A 25,316-nucleotide genomic window follows, 5' to 3' on the forward strand; every position below is an offset into this window, starting at 1 on the left:
GCTCAGGAAAAAGTGCTGTGCTTCACAGCTCCGCCAGGGGGCAGGAGAGATCACATTACACATACAGAGAATTAAAAAAAAAAAAAAAATCCCCAAACTTTTCCCCAAAACTGTGTTCCTCCTCATGAAACCGAATCCTCCAGCTGTGGCGTTCCAGGCGCCCGCCCCGACCCGCCGTGGCTCCCGCCCGGAGGCGGCGCCCGCCGCCCGCCGCCTCTCCACACGCCCCTGCCCTCGCCCTGTGCTGTCCGTGTGCCTTGGACACGCTGTCCCCAGCACCTCTGTCCCTAACCTTTGCCCTGAAGATGAAGCTTTGGCTGCTGCTTGGTCTTCTGCTCGTGCAGGAAGCGCTAGAGGATGGTGAGTGATTCAGACTGGGGCTATCGGGTTTGTGCCATAACTTGAGCCGGGATCCACCCAACCCACGCCGTTCGTCCCCCAGCCCTCCCTGTCCTCCAGCCAGTTTTTCCTCTATCTTCTGACCTTCCGAGGCTTGACCCTGGCGCCACTCCTTGCCACTTGCACCTGCCCCTTCCTAGTAGGGTCTCCTTGCCTCCCTCTTTCCACCTCCCCTGGGAGCTCCTGGGATGGTGGTAGCTACCTCAACCCTTAGGATCCCCAGCAGGATCGCTCCACTGCTCCCAGAAAGCCCTCGGCTGGCAAGCCGAGCATCCCCCAGCCAGCGCCTGGTCCAGCCCCCAGTGTCAACGTGTCGTTCTGGGAGGTGGTGCAGAACGGTGGATCCCTTCCACCTCCATTCAAGCCGCCGCGTTTGCCTCGGGATCTCTGCTTCTCAGGGCGGGTGCTACCTGAGCAAGGCAGTTGCTGATTCTTTTGCAAAATTCTAAGTGTCCTCCTCCTCCTGCCACCCACAATCCTGGATTTGTTTCCCCTTAACACCTTGGGCTTGAATCTCGCAAGATCTGCCTGAGTCTTACTCCAGATATTTCAATGCATTAAACCTCAAAACGAACCCCACCCCCACAGCTGTTCGTGACCGTCCTATCTGAGTGAATCGGAAAAGATGAAGAAAATGCATGTTTGTACAGCACCTGGGAGCCCTCGTGCCTCTGCACTATTTCCAATGTGTGCCGCTGGGCCCACCCTGTTTTGCAGACTCACAATCACATGGTCGGGCGTTTTTTATGTGTGTGAATGTGTTGTTTGTATCTATGTCTATATCCATATTACTGTTAGCATTTAATTGTTTTGCTGGCTCCACTATTTATTTGATTGGTGTTATTTGTACAGTATATTTGGCATCTAGGTGCATCCTGGCATCTTCAGCTCTCCCTTGGAATTCCTCAGCTACATCCACAATTTTGCTTAGTTTTGGTTGAAAAGCAGCTTTTGCTGTTATGCAACCTCATGCTGGAGCCAGCTTAACCTGGCTCACATTTTATCCACTACTCAGTCCTGACCAGTTCCTTTCTTTCCATGAAACTAGAAGCATTTGCCAAAATATAGCACATTTTATTTTGCAAAGTCACCGATGGTTGTGGGACTTGAAGCTGAACACGAGGGATCCTTAAGCCTGGAGCCTCGCCGGAGAAAGTGTAGGGAGCATTTCTATGGGGGGGCAGCAACAGGTGCTCTTTGCCCAGAGGGGAGTTGGCATAAGTTCATGTTGTAAAAAGTAATATTAAAATGCTCCTGGCAGGTCCTTGTATGTCACTTGCTAAAGTGATGGAAACGTGGTATTTGGTATCATTTTTTTGTCTGGCCAGGAGATAGCCAGACAAAATAATTTCAAGTAGTCTACTCACTTGGTTAGACAATCCACCCAGGATTCCTGCCTCAGAGGCTCAGGAAACAGTGTCAGCTTCTGCCTCCTGAATTTTTCTGGCCTGTGTATGCCCAGACCATAAGAATGATTACGAACTGCCTGAATCAGTTAGCATCTGTTTTAGTCCAATGTCATTCACACAATAAACATTTATGAGACAATCAGAGAAAGTTGAACACAGACTAAATATTTTATAAGAGATAATTGATAAATTTTAGGTGTGGTAATAGCACCATGGCTTTGTTTTTAAAGTATATACTTTAAAATATATAGAATAGACTATTTATGAATAAAATATTGAATACGTAATTATAAAAGTAAATCTGCTTTGTTAAATTATATAACAGTTTTCCTAAATCTATTAAGAATTTTTCTTTTTTTTGCTGTTTTGAGTTATCGAGTGGCTGGCTGGGGCCCAGGAACAGGCCAGTGAGAGTGGCTTATTATGGGAAGCTATGCCAGTTTCTGATTGGCAGGTTGAGATATGCTGCATTCTCAGCCAACTGAGGTTTAATACCTGGACACAAGGCCCATGACTCAAAACTGATCCCACGGCCTTTCCACTCTCTGATCATTTCTAGGAGAAGCTTTCTAACAGTAAAATACTTCCTGCAAATGCGTGTTGGGTGTATAGTGCTCTAACCCAGTGATATTTGCCTGGCCTGATTCTAAAATGCTTTACATTTTTAAAAGTAATGTTATTTCTCCTCGTATCAAGTGGGAGCTAGAAGGGCACATATTGGTCTTGTGGCATGAAAGTGAGTCATGAGAATAGTTAATAAACAGCCCAAGACCCCACTTTGAGTCAGCCTTAGCTCATAGCACCTGATTTTTCAGCATATGCATGGAATATGTACCACTGTGTTTGTTGACAGGATGCTGCTATTTTTTCCATTAAAAATTATAAAATCACAGGCACTTAACAACTTTTGATTAACCATGTATTTTATCCAATGATGAAGCATAAGGAATGATTTTTTACTGCCGTTTTGTTGATCTTCTGCCAGACCCTTGATCAATGCCAATTTGATCTTCAGTCTATCATTAGTTTATTTTGGATCCTGTGAAAAGTTATCTCTCTGGGAGGACTAAAGAGATTCATTATGATGTGAGGACAATACAGCCAGATCTCTGGAAGGAGAGCAATACTGATGATCCTCTCACCAAGGCTCTGTATCATTTTTGTGTCTCAATTTATTCCTTGGAAAAGAGAGTAAAGACATTCTTATAATGAAAAAAGAATGATGCAAGTTCTGACTGTTAACAAGTGCAAATGAATGCTTCAAAGCACTTAGGATTTTGGCCTGTATGTTTGACATACAGAATAATCTGTGATCCTTGGGGCCAAAAAAGTTTAAGGGCAAGAAAGAGACTGTGCCGGTCAGAGGCGTGAGAGAGGCTCTGTAAATCGATGGCTTTCCCTGCACCAGGTTGCAAAGCCCTTACTTTGTGGCACTCACAGTCTAATGGAGAGGACAGATAATAAATAAATGAGTAATGATAAAATTTCAGGAAATGATAAGCAGCACAAAGCATCAATAGTCAGGGCGTATGAATTTCTTAGGGCTGCTGACATACTGTACCACAAGCAGGATGGGTTAGGAAGTTTTATTCTTGCACAGTTCTGGAGGATAGAAGTTCAAGATCAAGCTGTCAGCAGGACTGTGTTCCCTCTGTGACTTTTGGGGTAGGATCCTTCCTTGCCTTTCTAGCTTTCTGCTCGTGGCTGGCAATCCTTGGCATTCCTTGGCTTGCAACTAGATAACCCCAATATCTGCCTCTGTTGGCACTTGGCCATCTTCTCCCTCTGTGTCACTGTCTTGACGTGACATTTTCCTGTGTGTGTGTGTGTGGGGGGGTGTCTTTTTCTAAGGATAGCAGCATATTGTATTAGAGTTTACCCTAATGATCACCTCTTACTTTGATAACATCTGCAAAGACCTTATTTCCAAATAAGGTCATATTCACCAGTACCAGGGGTTAGGACTTCAGTGTATCTTTCTAGGAATGCAATTCACCTCATACCACAGTAAGAGGACGGAGAAGGCTGCAGAGGGGGTGAGAGTATGGTTGATGGGAGTCAGAGGCCTGCCTGGAGGGAGGAAGCAAATGCTGCAGGTGTCTGAAAGAAGACAATCCAAATGCATGGGAAGCATGACAGCTTCCAGGTGTCCTCATGGCCAGCATGGCTGGAGATGTGACAGAGATGTGGCAAAGCTTTGTAGAGCATGGGAAGACACAGGGCTTTATTCGAAATTAGATGAACGCCATGGAGAGTCCTGAGCAGAGGCGTGCCCACGATCTGATTTATGTTTTCAAAGGTCAGTGCTAGGGTGGAAGCCGGGAGCCTACATGAGCTCAATTTTTAATCATCTAGGTGAAGAGTATCTTGGTCCAGGGTGGTTGCAGTGGCTGGAGGGAGAAGAGATTGAGCTCAGGGTCTATTTTGAAGGCAAAGCCAAGCAAATTTGCTGCTGGATTGGACATGGCTTAGGAGAGAAAGAAAAGAATCGTGTGACTCTGAGGGTTTTTGTCCTGAGCAACTGGGTGAATAGAATTGCCATTTACTGATAAAGGGACACTGGGGAAGGAGCCAGTCTGAAGGGCATCCAGAGTTCAGTGTGGACATGTTCAATTTGAGATGCCGGCTAGCTTTCCAAGTGGCAGTGCTGAGTAAGCGATAGGATATTCAGACTCCGAGTTTAGAGGCAAAGTCAGGACAAGAACAAGGCAGCTCTCAGCATATAAATGGTGCTAACACCCAGGGGTCCCTATGAGACCACTTAGAGATTGAGTGTCATTAGCAATTGCATTGCCAGGATGAAGCCCTTGGGACTCAGATCAGGCAGGAAAGGGAGATGAGGAAGGGCTGCCAAACAGCCTGAGGAGTTGTCAGTGATGCAGGAGAAAAACCAAGTCAGTGCTGTGTCCTGGGAGCCAAGCAAGTCAAGTGTTTCAACAGGAGAGTGATCATTTCACAATATGTGTCTACAAATATCAAATCATATTGTACACCTGAAACTAATGTTATACGTCAATTATACTTTCATATTTTAAAAGAGAGTGTGATCAACTCTGTTCTAATGGACGTCCTGAAAAATGTTTTAAAGTAAGGCCTTCATCCTGGAATATAAGTGTCTAATTCTTAGAAATTACTGTTTTAAGAAAATGATATTTTTATGCATCTGTACAAGTGCGAAGTAATTGGACCTTTTAACCAAATGACCCATCAGACCTAACTAGATAGTTGGTCAAGCTGGCTGACCATGGAATTGGTCAGCGGTTTATGATAATGACGCTAAATTAAAGGAGACAGATAACGGGTCCCACAGACACCCAGACAGTCCTAGGATTGAGTGACTCCCAAATCTCACGTCTAACTTTTTAAAGAACATTTCCAGAGGCCTCAAAAATATAAGAATTTGTGTTGTAGATAAATAAACGTGAAAGTCCATTACCATTTCATTGTTTGAAACTACTATATAGTATATTTTACGGAGAAATAAGTGGTAAAATTCACAAACCATTAAATATCTTTATTGACTTCAGGTCCTGGCTGCCACATTGCTAGCCGTGTGGCCTTGGGAAGTCACTTCGCCTCTCTCTGCCTCAGTTTGCTCATCTGCAAATTGAGGATTCTACGAGTATGATAATAATGATTATCTCCTGGATTGTGGTGGGGATTGAGTTAATATTTTAAAATGCTGAAAACAGGATCTCACCCACAGAAAGTGCATGCTAAGTGCTACCTCTTGTTTTGTGGTTGTCTCACAATAATGTCTCATGGTGAGCTCCATGATAAACTTGTGTTGGAGGCAAAGCAACTATTATTCTTCCTAATTTACAGGTGGAAAAAAAAATGAGATCACAAAGGCCAAGTAGCTCATCCCAGGTCACTAAGAAGGTAGTGAAAAACCAGACCCTTTGACTCCAGATCTAGAGTCTTATCGTGCCATTGCCTTTTGATATACATAGAGGTTAAGATACTGTAGAAGTTTCACATTATTTGCACAAATCTCACGCACAGCACCATTGTCTAAGTGGTTTCTTTGTTTGATATGCCCTGGGTTTTGTCAGTGAGTTCCAAGTCAAACAAAACTTGATGCCAGGGATGAGAGCATAACCTTCCTGAAGGGGCTGAAGATGCTTTTCCAAGGCATACATTAGAATCCCCAAGCGAGGAGATGCTGGGCAAACACCCATCTCCAGAATGAATGAATAAATGTTACAAAGCTGGACAAAGGGCTATAGTCTTCAACATCAACTGAGGGTTGTTATCAACCCTCTTTCAATAAAAGTGACCTGACTATTAATCTCTAATTCTATAGGGCCGTGTGGGAGGAGAAAATAAATTCAGTAGGAGAATCACTGCCTGCTACTTAGATGAGGATTACACGTGAACAGGCTTTAACATCAAAGACCTGTAGCTGTTTGGTTTTTCTCCCCATGGGCAGTTAAGGGGAAAGGTCGGCCCTGAGGGTAGTATCAAAACCACCACACTATAAATTTGCTGAGCAACTCAGGAGTTCCCCAACGAGTTATATAAACTGAGAGCCATGCCCCACTCTCATTTTTCCATTCTTCATGAAACACCCCTAGGAACACATACACTTTTCCAGTACAAAACTGAGAAGGTGGGAAAGTGATGATACTCGGGAGATGAAAATGGAGAAAGATGAGAGCCTTTCTCTCCCTACTCCTTTCGAGAACCCCACTCCAAAATACCCCCCCTACCATTTCTGAAAGTATCACTTTTATTTATCTATAATATAAATTCTTATAATTTTTAGTCCTCTGGAAAATAGGTTACATAGTTAGGCTGAAGAGCCATGTTCTTTAAAAAGTTACACCTGGGGAGTCACTCAATCTTAGCACTGTCTGGATGTCTCTGGGGCCATGTATCTGTCTCTTTTAACTTAGCGTCATTATCATAAACCGCTGCCCAATTCCATGGCCAGGTAGCTGGACCGACTATCCGGTTAGATGGACTGGTGGGCCTGTTTTGTCAAAAGGTCCAACTACTTTGCAGGGGTAATAGCACGTGTTTGGATGCATAATATACATAACTATGTAACCAAGCATTCCTGAGGAGGAGAACCACAAGGATCTCATAGCTTAGAAGTCAGACAAGTTGTACTGGCTGCCTAAATTCCAGAGTGTTTACAGAGAGCTCTTGTCATTTTTTTTTTTTTTTAATTTATTGGGGTGACGAGTGTTAGTAAAATTACATAGATTTCAGGTATACAATTCTGTATTACATCATCTGTAAATCCCATTGTGTGTTCACCACCCAGAGTCAGTTCTCCTTCCATCACCATATATTTGATCCCCCTTACCCTCATCTCCCACCCCCCACCCCCCTTACCCTCTGGTAACCACTAAACTATTATCTGTGTCTATGAGTTTCTGTTTCTCATTTGTTTGTCTTGTTCTTTTGTTGTTTTTGGTTTATATACCACATATCAGTGAAATCACATGGTTCTCTGCTTTTTCTGTCTGACTTATTTCGCTCACCATTATACTCTCAAGATCCATCTGTGTTGTCACAAATGTTCCTATATCATCTTTTCTTACCGCCGAATAGTATTCCATTGTGTATATATACCACAACTTCTTTATCCATTCATCTATCGAAGGACATTTTGGTTGTTTCCATGTCTTGGCCACCGTAAACAAAGCTGCAATGAACATTGGAGCACACGTGTCTTTATGTATAAATGTTTTCAGATTTTTTGGGTAGATACCCAGGAGAGGGATTGCTGGGTCATATGGTAATTCTATTCATAATTTTTTGAGGAACCTCCACACTGCCTTCCATAGCGGCTGCACCAGTCTGCATTCCCACCAACAGTGGATGAGGGTTCCTTTTTCTCCACAGCCTCTCCAACACTTGTTACTATTTGTCTTGTTGATGATAGCCATTCTGACTGGGGTGAGGTGATATCTCATTGTGGTTTTGATTTGCATTTCTCTGATGATTAGTGATGTTGAGCATTTTTTCATGTGTCTATTTGCCATTTGTATGTCCTCTTTGACTTGTCATTTTTGATAGCTTGAAGTCCTGTCATGGGATAAAGAAAACACACCATATCAGACATCCATCCAGAGGTTCATGAATCTCATAGGCATGGTGTGACTAAAACACTTGCAGTCACAGATGGCTTGACATAATAGTAGGCTTTTATTTTCTACCTTAAGAAAAATACTGTGACTTTTATTCAGTTGCAAAACAGAGGCTTATGCTTGACAATTGGTGTTGCTGGATTAGGGTACTTCTGTTAGTCTGACCTGTTTCCATGGTTACAGTGCTTCTCTTTCTGGGAGGCTGGGGCATGCCTGTGTGCCACTGCCCACCTCCTTCTGTCATTGGAATCCTGGGGATAAATAAACCAAATGTGCAGGGCAAGGGGAAGTCTTGGCAAAGGGCAGGTTCAACGGCAGGTACTGGGGACACTCGCCTTGGAGACTGGGGCTCAAGAACACAGCTCTGATGCCTGGAAAGACAGAGAAAGCTCAGTAGGGCCCATGACCCTGAGGAAAAAGAGGAAGAGACTCAGGCCTAGGGAAGGAAAGAGGTCAGTTGGACCTGCGGTCATGGAAAAGAGAGCATGGCTCAGGAAGCAAGGCGTTCAAGTCCAAAGGAGACAGTGTGCTGAGGAGTAGACATTGATACTGAGCTGGGAGTGGGATTGGGTCCAGAGCCTGGGCCAGGCTGAACCAAGAGTCAGGCGAAATGGCTCCTGTTTGGAAAGGCCAAGGGCTACACGCAAAGGAATACAAGTTCATCATTACACAGTTGAGTCCAGATCAGTTGAGTTCTTGGTACAAATCATAAGAGTAGGGCTTCATGAAATGCTCAGAAACTGCACACACCCCTGTAACCGGCCCAGATCAAGACGGATGTTCCTGGCAACCCCCCCAGTGTCTCCTCCTGGTCATCCCCACCCCTCCCAGGGGAAAAAAGACCACCTGACTTCTAACCTCAGAGATTCAAAGCTGACGTTTATAAAAAAGGTGAGTTTTGGATATTTGTCATTTAGGAAATCTGCATTTCTGCCATCCTTTGAGGAATCAGATCTGTGTCCTTTCATGGCAGCGGCCTATTGAAGCAGGAGCAGCTGTCCCTCGGGCACACCTGCCTGGCCCAGTGGCATAAGAGCTTATACCTTGTGCCTTTTTCCATCTCTTGATCCTAATTCCAATGTCTTTGCACCACTCCAAGCCTTATACGAAGGTAGTATGAGATAAATAAATACATATATCATAAAGGAAAAAGCAATTTTTTTTTATTTATCCCATGTCTCCATTTTATACAAATGCCCTGTCATTCCCTCAGTGGGCCAAGGTTTGTGTGGTTATCTCTTCAAAATATCTACAGGATGTTTATCTACACATAGCAAGTGAGCACTTGGAATGGGAGTCCAGAGACCTGACTTCTACTCACACATTCTGTCAGTGACCAGCTTTGTGCAATTTATGTAACTTTTCAGGGTCTCCTTTAGTTTTTTAATTTACAACATGAGAACTTTATCTAAAAGACCTCCCAGGAGCCTATAAGTTTGGACATTTTGTAATTCTGGGGCCAAATATCGAGGTTGTCTTTGAGCGAATGCAGACAGATGGGCAGACTATCACTGCACAGTCTCCTTCTCATCCATTGGAGACAAGCGCCTGGCTGCTGGGCTGGGTGGACAGTTGAGATTCCTGGAGCCCAGAAGCAAATCAAGGGCAGGGCAGTGGGAGCAGTCTTTTCTGTGTGCAGGCCATAAGGGGAGCATTGTTTGTGAAGAAGGGGAAAACCGTAATACAACAGACTTAAAGTAGGTCAGTTTTTATTCTCACCCTTCGTCAGCAATTCTCAACCATGTTGGTAATAAAATACTCCTCCCTGTAAAATATTTTGTTGGCTAAGTTCTCAACCACTGCTACAGTTACTGTTGAGTTCGAATGGCTTATATGTAAGCTTTAAATGAGCACAGGTTTAGTACTTGTTCCTTGTTAAACCTTGTATTCTATGTGGATGCTGTCAGCCTCTGACACACAATGACTCCACTGTCCCTGCATTTGGGAGAAAGTTTGTAATGGTTCGAAATCTTCCGAGTGTGCTTGCAGTGCCATTTGTGTCTCCACTCAGTGGAGACAACATTTTCTTGCATTTAAACAGTAGATTCAAACTGCACAATGATAGCACTGAGATTGCAAAGACAGGAAACGGACCGCCTTGAGTGGCTTCAGTTCTGCCATTCTGTGTGACCCCTTAGAGATCACTAGTATGAATTACAAGGAAAAATATTTTGTTTCCTAAGTGCAAATTTTAGTTCATACATGAAATGTATTGCTGAATATGAATAAAATCTTTGAAGCTGAAATGTATTCTCTTTCAGTTGTTAATTCTTTTAGAACTAAAGAATGAACCAAGAAAATGATTGTTATTGGGAATAATTTTGGTATATGAAAAGAGGGGTATTAAAAAGTCATCTATTTGAGGTGTTAAGTAGTCCATCCAGGTGTGTTACTACAACAGCTTATTGTTCTCTCCTCACATTTGTACTAGTTACTGGCCAACACCCTCCCAAGAACAAGCGTCCAAAGGAGCCAGGAGAGAACAGAATCAAGCCCACCAACAAAAAGGTGAAGCCCAAAATTCCTAAAACAAAGGACAGGGACTCAGCTGATTCCCAGCCCAAGACACAATCTATAATGATGCAGATGATGGATAAAGGTCGCTTTCAGAAACCTGCTGCTACCCTGAGTCTGACAGCAGGGCAAACTCTAGAGCTTCGATGTAAAGGGAATAAAATTGGATGGAGCTACCCCACATATCTTGACACCTTTAAGGACTCCCGCCTCAGGTAAACATTTATTTATTTGTTTTACTTGCTTTGGGTCAAGTGTTTGGTTTCATTACCTTGTTAAATGCTGTATTGTTTTAAACATCTACCATTTCACTCCAACAGCTTATAAAAATGAAAACTGGATGAGCAAATGCAATAGATTTTATTACTTCTTTGACCGGTTAAAAAAAATTATTGCAAATCTTATCAACGTTGCCTAAAAGAGTGAAATTTTATAGGTAGCCATGTGACAAGCAATTGAAACTTGGATGCATAGAGATAGATATTTAAGAATTCATATTGTAAAAAAGAATGGACCCATGCTTTGTTATTTTTTAAGTAATAATGATGAAAATTGAAATGACCTAACAGGAGATACCTAGGAATAACTTGACCAGAGACCAACTTAAGCGGTTTTGAACTTTTCAACGACTTCTGATTACTTTTCTGAGTATGTGACTTTTATATTCAGTGGCATTGGTTGGTAAGAAGGCCCAAAACTTCTCATGTTTGAATGAATACCTCCAGGAGGCTGGTTTCTTGTTCAGGAAAAGTGGTTAAGGTGATGATTATGAAAACTGAAAAGCAAGAAAACAGTGTGCTTCAGTGGATTCTGGGAGGAGGTTGTGGGGTTAGGGGATGTGAGTCCTGTGTGTCCTTGGCTACGTCTCTTAACCTCCCTGGGTCTCAGTTTCCTCATGCATAGAGTGAAGGGGATCATACTACATGATTTATAAGATTCTCTCCAATCCTTTCTTCATTTGATGTAAGGTAGAGAAAACCAGGATATTGTCTCTTTGGGGTGACTAGAATGGGAGAAAGAAAGAATGTGGGTCTCAGGCATCTCAACTCTGCATGTTCAAAGCAGATTCATATTTCCATGTAAATGTACCTCCAATCTTTATCTCCTTCCAGGACACCACCATCCACTCCGCTGTTCAGTCAGAAAACAGGAGTATCCTTGCCTGCTCCCTCTTCTGTCACTCCCCACCCACATCCAATCAATCACCAAATTCAGTCAATTCAGCCTTCTAACAGCCAGAAGGCTGTCCTCTTTCGATTTCTGGTGTTGCTGCCCCCAGTCTCAGTGTCATCCCTCCTCCCCAATACACAGTAACCACACCAAGGTGTATCCTCCCAACCTCCTCACTGCAGCTAACGTGATGTTTACAAATATCATCTGCTCATGTCACTCTCCTACTTAACACTTGGTGGGTTTCCACTGGGGGTAAAGTCCAACATCCTTACATAACTACTGAGACCCTCTCTGATCTCCACAGTCTCTGTGGAGTCGTGTATCTCTAGATTAGTGTCTCTGCTTTCTCTGGCTAGACTCTTGTGAGATCATCAAATACTCTAGGCCTTTGGGGCCTTAAAACTTGCCCGAACCATTCTTGGCACCATCTTCACCTGGCTAACTTCAGCCTAGTGGCACTTTCTCTGGGAAGCCCGTGTCAGGCCTCCCTAAGTTTCCATTCCCATGGCCCCTGGTACATTCTTTTTTGAGAATTCTTTATATTTGTAATTCCTTTTTAAAAAAGAAAAAAAATCTGTTTTTCACTGGAATTTAACTGAGTACTTGGCATTTAGCTTTATGTATTGAATGACTGAAGGGCAATCTCCTTCTTTCTTGCACACATACATCTTGGAGTATAAATTAATCAAAATATATTTGTAAGTAATACCTCTCTGTCTATCTTACTTCTGGCATTTAGACCTCTTCAGAGTTTTATTCTGAAGATACTCTTCTGGCTTCCTGGTATGTAATTGTACAGTCATTTTCTTATGGGATATTATGTTAGATGAGGAGTGAAGGGTGATAGAATACGACAGTTTTTCCCATTTTGATCTCCACACTTGAAATATGCACGTGTGTGTGTGTGTGTGTGTGTGTGTGTGTGTGTGTGTGTGTGTGTATCCCCTGCTTGGAACAAACCTGGAAAGACATATTACCATTTACGTTTTAAATGTCTTAATTTACCAAAGTCAGGTATACACACTTTTCTTTAAAACCAGAATTGAGCTATTTTAAATTATTCTGAACAGTTAGTCTTTAACTTACACAAAGTATCCTAAACCTGGATGATTTGGCCCTGAAAGATTTAGTATTTTTTAGGAGTACTTTTGAAGTTATATTAGCCAAAGTATGTTTGAAAATATCTTAAGGACTCAAAGTGAAGTGAACATGAATGGAAAAGAAATATCCAGGAGCTGAAAAACCCAATTTTGACTTAACATTAAGTCGTATTCATTCAAAGCACAGTTGGGGCTTTATAAGAAAGTAAAGACAGATGTGGGCCCCCAAGGACTTTTTGAAAAAATGTGAAAAATGTAAAAAAACATCTAGTCATAACTCTATATCAAACAACAACAACAAAAATCACGATTTATTTGACACCAGAGATTCAACAAATCGACTCTTGACATCTTTCCCGGAACATGGTACTTTTGGATAGAAGAGAAGTATTCATTCTGTGTTTTCTTTTTCCATGGAATGAGTTCTTTCCAGTGTTCTGACAGCTTTGGGGTTGGAAGCTCCCCAAGTGCGCTTCTAGCAAAACCTGGTTATTGTAAGCAATTTTGGTGGCTTTCTGAAACTGTGTTCACATACTACCACATTTATCCAAATTTAATCTTCTGACCAGAAGTGAGAGAATGTTATGGAACAGAGTGGTCAGGCTGAGGCACAGCTAGATTTGAACCCTGCCTTTACCACTAACCAGCAAAGTGATCTTTGATCAGTAATTTCCCTAGAACCCAATTTCCTCATCTGGAATATGGAGATAGTATTATCTATGATAAGCGCTGCCTGGTCCGTGGTAAATGTTCAATAAATTGTAACTAATTATTACTAGGCAATGCAGTAATCCAAGTTAGGGTTTCCAGGCAGGAATTCCTGCCCATTCTCAGGAATTTTTTTCGCTTTCCCATTCCTGAATCCCGAGACAGAAACTGTTTTCTGTTCTCCACAATGAATCATTTCCACAAAGTGACGGCCGATACTGGGTTCAAGGAGCCAATTTTCCCAATTTCCCGACCAACTTTTCTCGGGATTAGGGAATGGGGAAGCGAAACAAATTCCTGAGAATGGGCGGGAATTCCCACCTGGAAACCCTAATCCAAGTGATCTAATTGATCTTTTTGGACATTTAATTCTGACTAACACTCACATAAATCAGGGAATTGTGCATAGCTAACCTGGCTTCTAATATAGAGGATCCAGGAAAGTTTGTACACCTTTTTCCCACTTTTATTTAATTGATAAATTCTTTGTAATCTGGGGCCTGTGTCCATCTTCCCCCATGAAAGCATAAATACCTTGAGGGCAAATACCACGTCTGTTTGGCTCATCCTCAGATTCCTAATACCAAGAATAATGCCTGACTCATGCCAGAACTCAGGAAATATTTTTTGGTTTCCTTAGGGGTTTAGGGATCATATCAGAAGTCAATTCCTAGTCAGGCATTCTTCATTCAACATTTAAAGATAATTATACTGAGTGCTGATGTGTGCACTGTATACATTGGAAGGAGGGTAACAACAAAGTATGAACGTATTTTATTTATTTTACTTTTTTATTTGTATGTTTGTAAATAGTCTTTATCACATTAAGGAAGTTCCTTTCTTTTCCAGATTGGCTAACAATTCTTTTTTAACATTTTTTTTTTACATTAGTTTCAGGTGTACAAAACAATGTAATAGTTAGACATTTATCATTTATATCCCTCACACAATGATAACCTCCCCCCATCTACCCCTCTGACATCACATACAGCCATTTCCACCGTCTCTATTCCTAATGCTGTCCTCCACTTCTTATAAATAAATAAATAAATAAATAAATAAATATATATATATATATATATATGTATATGTATATGTATATATATATATATAGTAGTTGACATTCATTATTGTTCAGCTTCAGCTCCAGCTGTACAGCGCGGTGATTGGGCACCTACACCATCCCTGAGGTGGTCTCCCTAATGAGACAAGTGTCCATCGGATACCCAACAAAATCTTTACAACATTATTGATTACATTCCCCACATTGACTTTCATAACCCTGTGGCAATCTTGTGGTTACTGATTGTGCTTTCTAATCCCCTTGCCTTCCCCCTTTATCCCCTCCCGCCCCCCACCCCCCGCCCGTCTACCAAACCTCAGCTTTTCCTCTATGTCTCTGAGACTGTTTCTGATTAGTTCATTCATTTATTCTTTTCTTTAGATTCCACATATAAGTGAGATCATACTGTATTTGTCTTTCTCTGTCTGACTTATTTCACTTAGCATAATGTTCTCTAGGTCCGTCGTATTGTTGCAAATGGTAAGATTTCATTCTTCTTTATGGTTGCGTAATACTCCATTGTATAAATCTACCACAGTTTCTTAATCCAGTCGTCTACCGATGGGCATTTCGGTTGTTTCCATGTCTTGGCTATTGTGTATAGTGCTGCAATAAACATAGGAGTGCATAAAGATTTTTGAATTAGAGTTTTGGATTTCTCCGGATGGATACCTAGGAGTGGAATTGCTGGGTCGTAACGTAGTTCCATTTTCAGATTTTTGAGATACCTCCATACTGTTTTCCACAGTGGCTGCACCAATCTGCAGTCCCACCAACAATGCATGAGGGTTCCCTTTTCTCCACATCCTCGCCAGCACTTGTTTGTTAATTTATTGATGATAGCCATTTTAACTGGGGTGAGGTGGTATCTCATTGTGGTTTTTATTTGCATTTCTCTGATGGTTAGTGAGGTTGAGCATTTTTTCATGTCTGTTTGCCATCTGTATGTCCTCTTTAGAAAAATGTCTCTTCATGTCCTCTGCCCATTTTTTAATTGGGTTGTTTGTTTTTTTGGAGTTGAGTTGAGTGAGTGTTTTTATAAATTTTGGATATTAACCTCTTATCGTTTATATCATTGGCAAATATCTTCTCCCATTCAGTAGGATCCCTTTTTGTTTTATTGATGGTTTCCTTTGCTGGGAAAAAACTTTTTAGTTTGATGTAATCCCACAAGTTTATTTTTTCTCTTACCTTTGCGCAAGGGGATATATCAGTAAAAATCTTACTCCAGGTAATATCTGTAAACTTTCTTCCTATATTTTCTTCTAGGAGTTTTATGGTTTCAGATCTTACATTTAAGTCTTTAATCCATTTTGAATTTATTCTTGTTTATGATGTAAAGAGGTGTTCCAGCTTCATTTTTTTGCATGTGTCTGTCCCAGTTTCCCAGCACCAATTATTGAATAGTCTGTCTTTACCCCACCGTAAATTCTTGCTTCCATTGTCGTAGATTAAATGACCATATAGGCATGGATTTATTTCTGGGCTCTCTATTCTGTTCCATTGATCTATGTGTCTGTTTTTATGCCAGTGCCATGCTGTTTTGATTACTGTAGCCTTGTAGTATAATTTGATGTCAGGTATCGTTATACCTCCCACTTTGTTCTTATTTCTCAAGATTGCAGAGGCTATCCAGAGTTTTTTATGGTTCTGTATGAGATTTAGAATTACATGTTCTATTTCTGTGAAAAATATCCTTGGTAGATTGATAGGAATTGCGTTGAATCTATATATTGCCTTAGGCAGTATGGACATTTTAACGATATTAATTCTTCCTATCCATGAGCATGTTATGTGTTTCCATCTATTTGTATCTTCTTTAATTTCTCTCTTCAATGTCTTATAATTTTCTGAACACAGATTTTTTACTTCTTTTGTTAAAATTAGTCCCAGGTATTTTATAGTCTTTGAAGCAATTGTAAATGGAATTGTTTTCTTAATTTATCCTTCTGATATTTTATTACTGGTATGCACAAATGCAACTGATTTCTGAATGTTAATTTTGTATCTGCTACTTTACTAAATTCATTTATCAGTTCTAATAGTTTTTTGGTGGAGTGTTTAGGGTTCTCTATATATAGTATCATGTCCTCTGCATATAATGACAGTTTTACTTCCTCCTTACCAATTTGGATGCCTTTTATTGCTTTTTCTTGTCTGATTGCTGTGGCCAGAACTTCCAGCACTATGTTGAATAGAAGTGGAGAAAGTGGGCAACCTTGCCTTGTTCCTGATCTTAAGGGGAATGGTTTTAGCTTTTCCTCATTGAGTATGATGTTAGCTGTGGGTTTATCATATATGGCCTTTATTATGTTGAGATATGATCCCTCTATTCCCACTTTCTTAAGGGTTTTTATCATAAATGGCTGCTGGATTTTATCAAATGCTTTTTATGCATCTATTGATATGATCATGTGATTTTTATTTTTGATTTTGTTAATGTGGTGTATCACATTAATTGATTTGCAGATGTCGAACCACCGTTGCATACCAGGGATGAATCCCACTTGATCATGGTGTATGATCTTTTTAATGTACTGCTGAATTCTGTTCGCTAATATATTTTGAGGATTTTTGCATCTATGTTCATTAGTGATATCGGCCTGTAGTTTTCTTTTTCTGTAATGTCTTTGTCTGATTTTGGGATCCGGGTGATAGTGACTTCATAAAAAGTGTTTGGGAGCCTTCCCTCCTTCTGGATTTTTTGGAATAGTTTGAGGAGAATAGGTGATAGTTCTTTTTTGAATGTTTCATGAAATTCACCTGTAAAGCCGTCTGGTCCAGGGCTTTTGTTTGTTGGGAGCTTGTTGATTACTGATTCAATTTCCCTGGTGGTAACCAGTCTAGTCAGTTTTCTGTTTCTTCTTGAATTAGCCTTGGAAGGTTGTATGCTTCTAGAAAATTGCCCATTTCTTCCAGATTGTCTAATTTCTTGGCATATAGTTGCTCATAGTAATTTCTTAATTTTTTTTGTATTTCTGCGGTGTCTGTTGTCACGTCTCCTCTTTCATTTCTGATTTTATTAATTTGGGTCCTCTCTCTCTTTTTTGATGAGTCTGGCTAAAGGTTTGTCGATTTTGTTTATCTTCTCTAAAAACCAGCTCTTGGATTCATTAATCTTTTGTATTGTTTTTTTGGTCTCCATTTCATTTATTTCCGCTCTGATCTTTACTATCTCCTTCCTTGTATTCCCTTTGGGCATATTTTGCTGTTCTTTTTCCAGATCCCTCAAGTGTGAAGACAAATTGTTGATTAGTAATTTTTCTTGTTTCTTTAGGTAGGCCTACATTGCTATGAATTTCCCTTTTAGAACTGCTTTCACTGCATCCCATAGATTTTGGGTCATCGTGTTTTCATTTTCATTTGTCTCGAGATAGCTTTTGATTTCTTCCTTGATCTCATTGTTGACCCATTCATTATTTAGTAACATGATATTCAGTCTCCATATATTTGTGTGTCTTCCAGTTTTTTTTCCTGTAGTTGATTTCTAATTTCATAGCACTGTGGTCAGAGAAGACAACTGGTATGATTTCAATTTTCTTAAATTTATCAAGACTTGTTTTGTGGCCTAACATGTGGTCTCTCTTGGAAGATGTTCCATGTGCGCTTGAGAAGAACATGTATTCTGCACCTTTGGAGTGAAATGCTCTTAAAATGTTGATTAAATCCAACTGGCCCAATGTGTCATTTAAGGCCATTGTTTCCATGTTGATATTCTGTCTGGAAGACCTGTCCCTTGTTGTCAGGGTGTGTTGAAGTCCCGTACTATGATAGTGTTACTATTGATCTCTGTCTTTATGTCAGTCAATATCTGTTTATATATTTAGGTGCTCCTATGTTGGGTACATAGATGTTTACTCGGGTTATGTCCTCTTGTTGGATCGATCCCTTTATTATTATATAGTGCCCATCTTTGTCTTTTAATATGTTCTTCACTTTAAAGTCTGTTTTGTCAGACATAAATATTGCAACTCCAACTTTTTTCTCATTTCCATTTGCATGAAATATCTTACTCCAACCCTTCACTTTCAGCCTGTCTTTTTGATCTGAGGTGAATCTCTTGTATATGGTATATGCAAGGGGTCTTGCTTTGTTAACCACTGAGCCACCCTATGTCTTTTGATTGGAGCAGTTAATCCATTTACATTTAAAGTGATTATTGATAGGTACATAGTTATTACCATTTTTTTATTTGTAGTTAGATTGTTTTCATCTTTCTTCTGTTTACAGAAGCCCTTTTAATATTTCCTGCAATGCTGGCTTGGTGGTAATAAATTCCTTTAGCTTATTCTTTTCTGGGAAGCTCTTTATCTCTCCTTCAATTTTAAATGATAGCTCTGCTGGATAAAGCAATCTAGGTTGTAGGCCTTTGTTTTTCATCACTTTGAGTACCTCCTGCCACTCCCTCTTGGCCTGCAAAGTTTCTGTAGAAAAGTCATTTGATAGTCCTATAGGAGTTCCCTTGTATGTAACCCACTGTCTTTTTCTTGCTGCTTTTAGGATTCTCTCTTTGTCTTTCACCTTTGCCATTTTAACTATAATGTGTGTTGGTGTGAACCTGTTTGGGTTTATCCTGGTTGGAACTCTCTGTACTTCCTGGGCTTGTATGTCGGTTTCCTTCACCAAGTTAGGGAAGTTTTCAGTCATTATTACTTCACATATGTTCTCAATCCCTTGCTCCCTCTCTTCATCTTCTGGTATTCCTGTGATGTGCATCTTGTTGCACTTGATGTTATCCCATAGGTCTCTTAAACCATTTTCATTGTTTTTTTATTCTTTTTTCTTTTTGTTGTTCCATTTGGATGATCTCTGCTAACTTGTCTTCTAAGTCGCTGATTCAATCCTCTGCCTCCTCTAACCTGCTCATAATTCCTTCAAGTGTGTTCTTTATTTCAGTTATTGTATTCTTTATTTCTTACTGGTTGTTCATTATGATTTCTCTATCCTTCTTTATGTCATCACTAAGCTCCTTAAACATTCTTATCATCAGTGTTCTGAACTTTGTCTCTGATAAGTTGGTTACCTCTATTTCATTTTGTTCCAATTCTGAAGATTTCTTCTGTTCTTTTATTTGGGACATGTTTCTTTGTTTCCCCATTCTGGCTGACTCTCGGTGTTTGCTTCGATGTATTAGGTAGATCCCCTAGGGTTCTTGGTTTTTACTGGGTTATCTTATGTAGTATGTGTCCTTTATATTTGACTTGCACCACTTCCTTCTTCTCCTCCTCTGCATGTGCTCCAAAGGTGATCCTTGTGTTGTGTATATTGTCCTGTTAAAGTTGAACTTAAATTGCTTTTGGCTTGTCAGGAGGTAGGATTGACTCCTAGGCTGACTAGTTGTGAGACTTGGCTCTGCCCACAGTGGGTGAACTGCATGAGAATTGACTGCTCAAATGAGACTTGGACTCCATGGGCTCTTGTGCCTGTAGAGAATCCCCTCTGGGTGTGTCACTTGTAGGTCAAACCCGGTAATACTCTGGTTTGGTGTGGAGTTGGCCTCTGGTTGTGTTAAATCTTGTGCCTCTTGGGCTGGGCCCTGGTGTAGGGCAATTTCAGAACAAAGCAAATCACCAAGTACAATAACAACGAAGAAAAAACCAAATACACTCACATGTAAAAACAACCGATAACTCACACTCAACACAGGCAAAAATATCAAAAATACAAAAACAAAACAAAACAAAAGCAGCACCAGTCTTGGCTTAAGCCCACCAAGTAATCTCCAGGTTGTCCTCTGCTGTACCAAAGAGTCCTCTGCGTCTTGTGCAGGAAGAGCCGGTCGGTCACCTGGTGCCCAGAGTGACTCTGGTACTACAGTTCTAGATGAGTGGGGCTGTGGGGTCTGGATAGTAGTTTTTACAAAGTCAGTGCAGTTTCTGCTCTTGCCTGCACATATGTGCACTGAGAGTAACACAGCCAACCCTGTGCCCAGGTCTCCTGAGTCTTAGGGCACTTGTTCCGTGTGTGTGTGTGTGTGTGTGTGTGTGTGTGGAGGGCGCGAGATTTCTGAGCTGCTCAAAGCCCGGAGCTGCCTCTGCCACCTGCTGCTGACCCCCGGGAGTGTCTCTGCAGTTGTAATTGCCCTGCCCTAGGCAGGCCAGAAAGGGTGGGGGCTGGGGATGGAGGAGTCTTCTCTCTCCCAGCCCAGCAGTGTCACACTCTTCGCAGCCTCTTCTCTGGGTCACAGCAGCTGCAAACTGGTTCCTTCCAGATCCTGAGTGCTACTGCTCTTCTGTAATGTGACACTACTCCTCAGTTCAGGGACCAGCTTGAGTCTCTAGGTGGGGGTTAGGATTGGGAGAGTGGGGGAGGGGCCAAGGTATGGTGTTTATTTGCTTTGTCCAGCCTAGGGCCCAGCTGGAGGTCTCAGCTGAAGTTACTGCTCAAAGGCTGGATATGTGCTGCTCTCATGGCAGGAGAGATCAGCTGTGGGATGTAGGGAAAAAGCCCACCTCCTGGCTCTTTTGGTCTCTGTTCTGTCCTGGGACCCCCTGCATCTCCGCAGCCACAGTTGTAGGCAGCGTCTCTACTTGGCTCCCTTCCCTCTTCCCCTGCTCTCCCAGTCTGCCCACCTTCAAGTAATCTTCATAAGAGTCTCTTAGCTGTTCTGTGTGATGAGCAGAGAGTCCTTTGATGGGTTATAGATGTTCAATTTGTGGTAAGTTCCGGAAGAGAACTCAAGAAGACCACCTCGCTGCCGCCATTCCTATGACCTGAGTGTATTTTATATTGAGGGTGCTGTGCCACCTGGATCCATCCCTATTATCTCAGAGCCGATTGTTGTTTGACCTCCTGGAGCCATTAGTCAGTTGATTCCCTCAACTTCTCCCTCTTTATCCATCGTATCCCCTTCTGTCTTCACTTCTCTCTCTTTCTCTTATATTCCAAGGTCTCTTATTTCTACTAAACTCTTGAACACATCTTAAGTAAGTTATTTTGCCCTTTGTTTTCCTTCATTTGGAAATTTCTAGCCCCCAGTGAACCTCTTTTCTCTTGTTGCACATGGAACTGAGCACTGCTGAGGGAAGCCATGCAGCTGGCTGGATGGGTGCCATTAGTGTGCGGTCACCTGTCTTGTTTATGGCAAAGCTGAATACTTTTCTCTAGAGAGCTCACTTTTTTCTCTTCTTAAATCTCTGGTCTTCTCCATCTCTCTCACTTTCAGCTAATGAAATTAGCACCTAATTTATTGAGAAATTGGAATCTTTTAATAGCCTTAACTTCCTCTTATCACATCTCTTCCTTTCCTGCTGTCCCAATCATAGTGGAAGGAGGGTTTCTCCTCTTGACAAAGGCCAAAGCTCCATCTGTGCCCTGGATGTCATCCTTATGTGCTTTCTCAGGAACCTTAAGACATCAATGATTGCCCCCCATTTTCACACTCCTTTTCTCAATGAGGTCTTTTCCATAAATCTTCTCTATATTAAGTCCCACCTTAGCCCCCATGTACCCTCCAACCACCTTCCTCTATCTTTTTACCTTCACAGCTGGACCCATGTAGGAGTCTATCTCTACACTCATTGCCTCCACCTTCCTCTCCTAGTTACTCTTCAACTACTCTACCTGACTCCTGCCCCACTACTCCACATGCATTTTGTCACCAAGGTCAGGGTCACTAACTCCGGAGTTCACTTTTCCATCCCCACATCACTGCTTCTGTAGGTCCATTCAGCAGAAAGGAGCATTCCTCTTGGTTTCCACAATGCCGAGTTCTTCCGGTTTCCTTTCTGCCTCACTGGCCCCTCCTTGCAGTTTCCTTTACCAACCCTGCATCCTCTACTTTCCCAGACATGAAATGTTGGTTCTGTGCCCTCTTCTCTTCACACAACATGCTGCCAAATGCCCTTCACTTATCATATATTAGGTTAAATCTTCTATGCTCTAGATAGAACTCTCCAACTGTCTGCTGAACTGCCCAGATCTTTTCCTGAGCCTTTCTTTCAACATAACCACCTAAAACCCAGCTCATGGTCTTTCTGCACACCTGGTCATCCTCCTGTGTCCTTTAGTTCATGAATGGCACTAATTCCATCCAGTTGCCCTTCACCAGAGACCTGGGAACCACTTTGGACACTTCCCGTTTACTTCCACATCCAATCAACCACTGTGCCCTAATGATCCTATTTAATTATTTCTTGGATCGCCCCACTTCTTTCCATCTAGTGATGACTAGCAATGCCTTGAGGCTCTTACTTACAGCAATAATCACATAAATGGATTTTCTGCACCTAAGTTAAACCAGACCTCAGTTCTCCACACAGCAGTCAGTTTTTTCACAAAAGCACACCTGGTTCTGTCATTTTCCTGCTTCAAGCCCTTCACTAGAGCAATTCCTTACTGTTAGAAAACAGTTGAACCTCCTAACATGGCCCACAGGGCCATGCATAGTTTGGCCCCTGCGTTTGCCTGCTGCCCCATTTCATTTCACTCTCTCTTGTCCACACTGAAGGCTCTATGAACTTTTTCTGGTCCCCAGATGTGTCAAACTCCTTCCTGTCTGGGGTTTTTGCCCATTTGGGTCCTTCTGCCTATAATGCACATACTGGAACAGCTGTTCTCCATCCTTCAGATCCAGGCCTGCCACGTCTTCAGGGAGCCTTCCTTGCTGTCAGTAACCCCTCCACTGGCCTCAGTTATACACTCTCACTAAAGCATTTGTCATCGATGGTATGATTACCATTTCCTCGACCATTGATGTTTGTGTCCCTCACTATGCTGTAAGCTTGGCAGAAATTATGTCTGTTTACTCACCAGTGCTTCCCCAGCAACCAGCACAGCGCCTTGCATACTGCAGGTTCTCCATAGATATTTCAATGAGAGAATGGTGCTGAGGGCACTGAGCCTAGTATGGGTCTAAAGTCAGACCCCCGTCATCATGAGACCTCTGGGAACAAGCTCATTGAACTTGAGAGATAGTTATCATGCTTAAGCCACTTTTTTTTAACAAATGAGGAAACTGAGAATAGTCGAGTATAGATGGCTGGTCCAGAGTGACAAACTGGTGGGTGGCAGCATGAGTCTTAAACCCCAGCTTCTTGGTTCTCATAGCAGAGCTGCTGCCCTGCTCAAGTGCTCTGAGATATGACTAGCGACATACATGCAGCCTGAAGAACACTCTTGGCTTAATGGAGGTAGTAGCTTCAGGGAAGACAGATGTGTTTCCTATTGTTTTTTTTTTCCTCCTTGTGTAGTAGACTAATAAATCTGGTCTCTAAAGTTAAGATTAAAAGGAAATATTTTCCCAGAGTCGTGCATTAATTTCTTGCTGGGATGGCTTTGAATTGAAAGTGGTTGAAATTGATTTGGGGTACATTTTTGGCCATCAGAATGTTAAAACATTACCTGAGGTTATTGAGAAATGAGAGCTATGGCAGAAGATCTCAAATGCTCCCCCATCGTAAAAGGGGGACTCAGCACCCCAGAGCATGGAGCCAAGGTGGTGCGTGCTGTTGCGGTTCTTCAGCGTCTCCCTTCGCCTTGGCAAACCCATGGAGTCAGAAGTCCACTAGATGGCAGGTTTCAGCCGTGGTAGAATTGTCTTGCTTTCACCAGTAAAAGAAACATTTAAAATGAGGCTGAATTTGGGTAAAATAATTACACATCTGTGCTTACGGTTCTTTCATCCTTTTAGGCTAGTCAGTGGTCACAGTTTCAAGTTATATTTTAAAGAATACAGAATTCAAGTTCCCAACAAACAAAAAAAAGGCGTGGGGGCATCTGTACGTTTCTGTGCCCACACAAAGATAAATTCATTGATAGTTCTGAGTCCTGCTGAGTCTTTGCAGAGCACTGGGCACTTTGAATAACTTAGTTGGTCCCTCAGAGGCGAACAGTAAAATGCTGAAGAGTCTGTATTTTCAGATGCTGAAATTGATTCAGTTTTTAATTCTAGACTCGGTCCATCCCAATCACACAGATCTCCATTCTCTTTTGAGAACAGGAAAGAGCAAAGATATTTTTCTGGCAATAGGTGTTACCATTTATTGCATATATGTTACCATTTACTTACTGTTTTCTGACTCCTTTGCCTCATCCCTTTCTTGCTCTCCCACTTTCTTTCACCTTCCCCCTCCCATAATTCATTTTGTTCCTCTCTTCCAACAAGTAATTTTTAGCATCTATGATGTTCACAGACTTGTGCTAGGTAGATGCTGGGGGTACGATAGTGAGCAAGAAAGACACGACCTCAGTACCTACAGAGCTTTTAGTCTTGTGGGAAGACAGACTATTAAATAAGCAATTCTAATACATAGCGGTGTGAGTGCCTTGCTAGCAGAAGTACAGGGTCAGGGAGGAGAACATTCAAGCTAATATCTAAAGGCTGAGAGTTAACTAGGTAAAGAATGGGATAGGAGAAGAATGTAAGAAAGTTCTAGTAGTAGGGAACAGCATGAGGAACTGCCAAGAGCTGAGAAAAAGTGTAGCACCTAGAGCATTGAGAGTTTGCGATGGAGACCGTGTGGCTCAAGGGTCGGGGGAGGAAGGAGGCGACCAAGGAGATGATGCTGGCAGATAAGCAGGAGTTAAATCAAGGAGGGCCTTGTCAGCCGTGTTGAGGGATTTAGAATGAAATCTAAGGATGATTATGAGTCATTGACTTAAAGCCTTTATAAAAAGACATACTTAGACAGTACAGAGGGATATATATATACACCACGTTGCAAGCGTTATTCCTCCTCGCTGCCTTTAGGAGAAAGACAGTGTCACTTCTCAGTCTCAGGTGCACCTAACCTCTCGTCATGTGTCCCATCCCCTTTTCCCACAAACTGGGGTCTATAGACATATTCTTGGACCTAAGTTTCTTTGCAAAAAAATCTTTTTTAATTTTACTTTTATTTTGTTGATAATT

The 25,316-nt window shown here is 41.7% G+C and overlaps 1 protein-coding gene across 1 annotated transcript in view; it reads left to right on the plus strand.

Moving 5' to 3' along the window:
* Positions 1–178: 178 nt before the first annotated feature.
* The window catches only part of PDGFRL (platelet derived growth factor receptor like), a 55,569-nt gene continuing 30,431 nt past the window's right edge, over positions 179–25,316 (plus strand). Inside the window, exons 1-2 of the mRNA XM_019738001.2 lie at positions 179–360; positions 10,341–10,638. Coding sequence (XP_019593560.2) covers positions 306–360; positions 10,341–10,638 — 353 coding nt within the window. The 5' untranslated portion in view covers positions 179–305. The remainder of the gene's footprint in view (positions 361–10,340; positions 10,639–25,316) is intronic.

Source organism: Rhinolophus sinicus, linkage group LG04 (assembly GCF_036562045.2).
Source record: "Rhinolophus sinicus isolate RSC01 linkage group LG04, ASM3656204v1, whole genome shotgun sequence".
In the NCBI taxonomy this organism is placed as follows: Eukaryota; Metazoa; Chordata; class Mammalia; order Chiroptera; family Rhinolophidae; genus Rhinolophus; species Rhinolophus sinicus.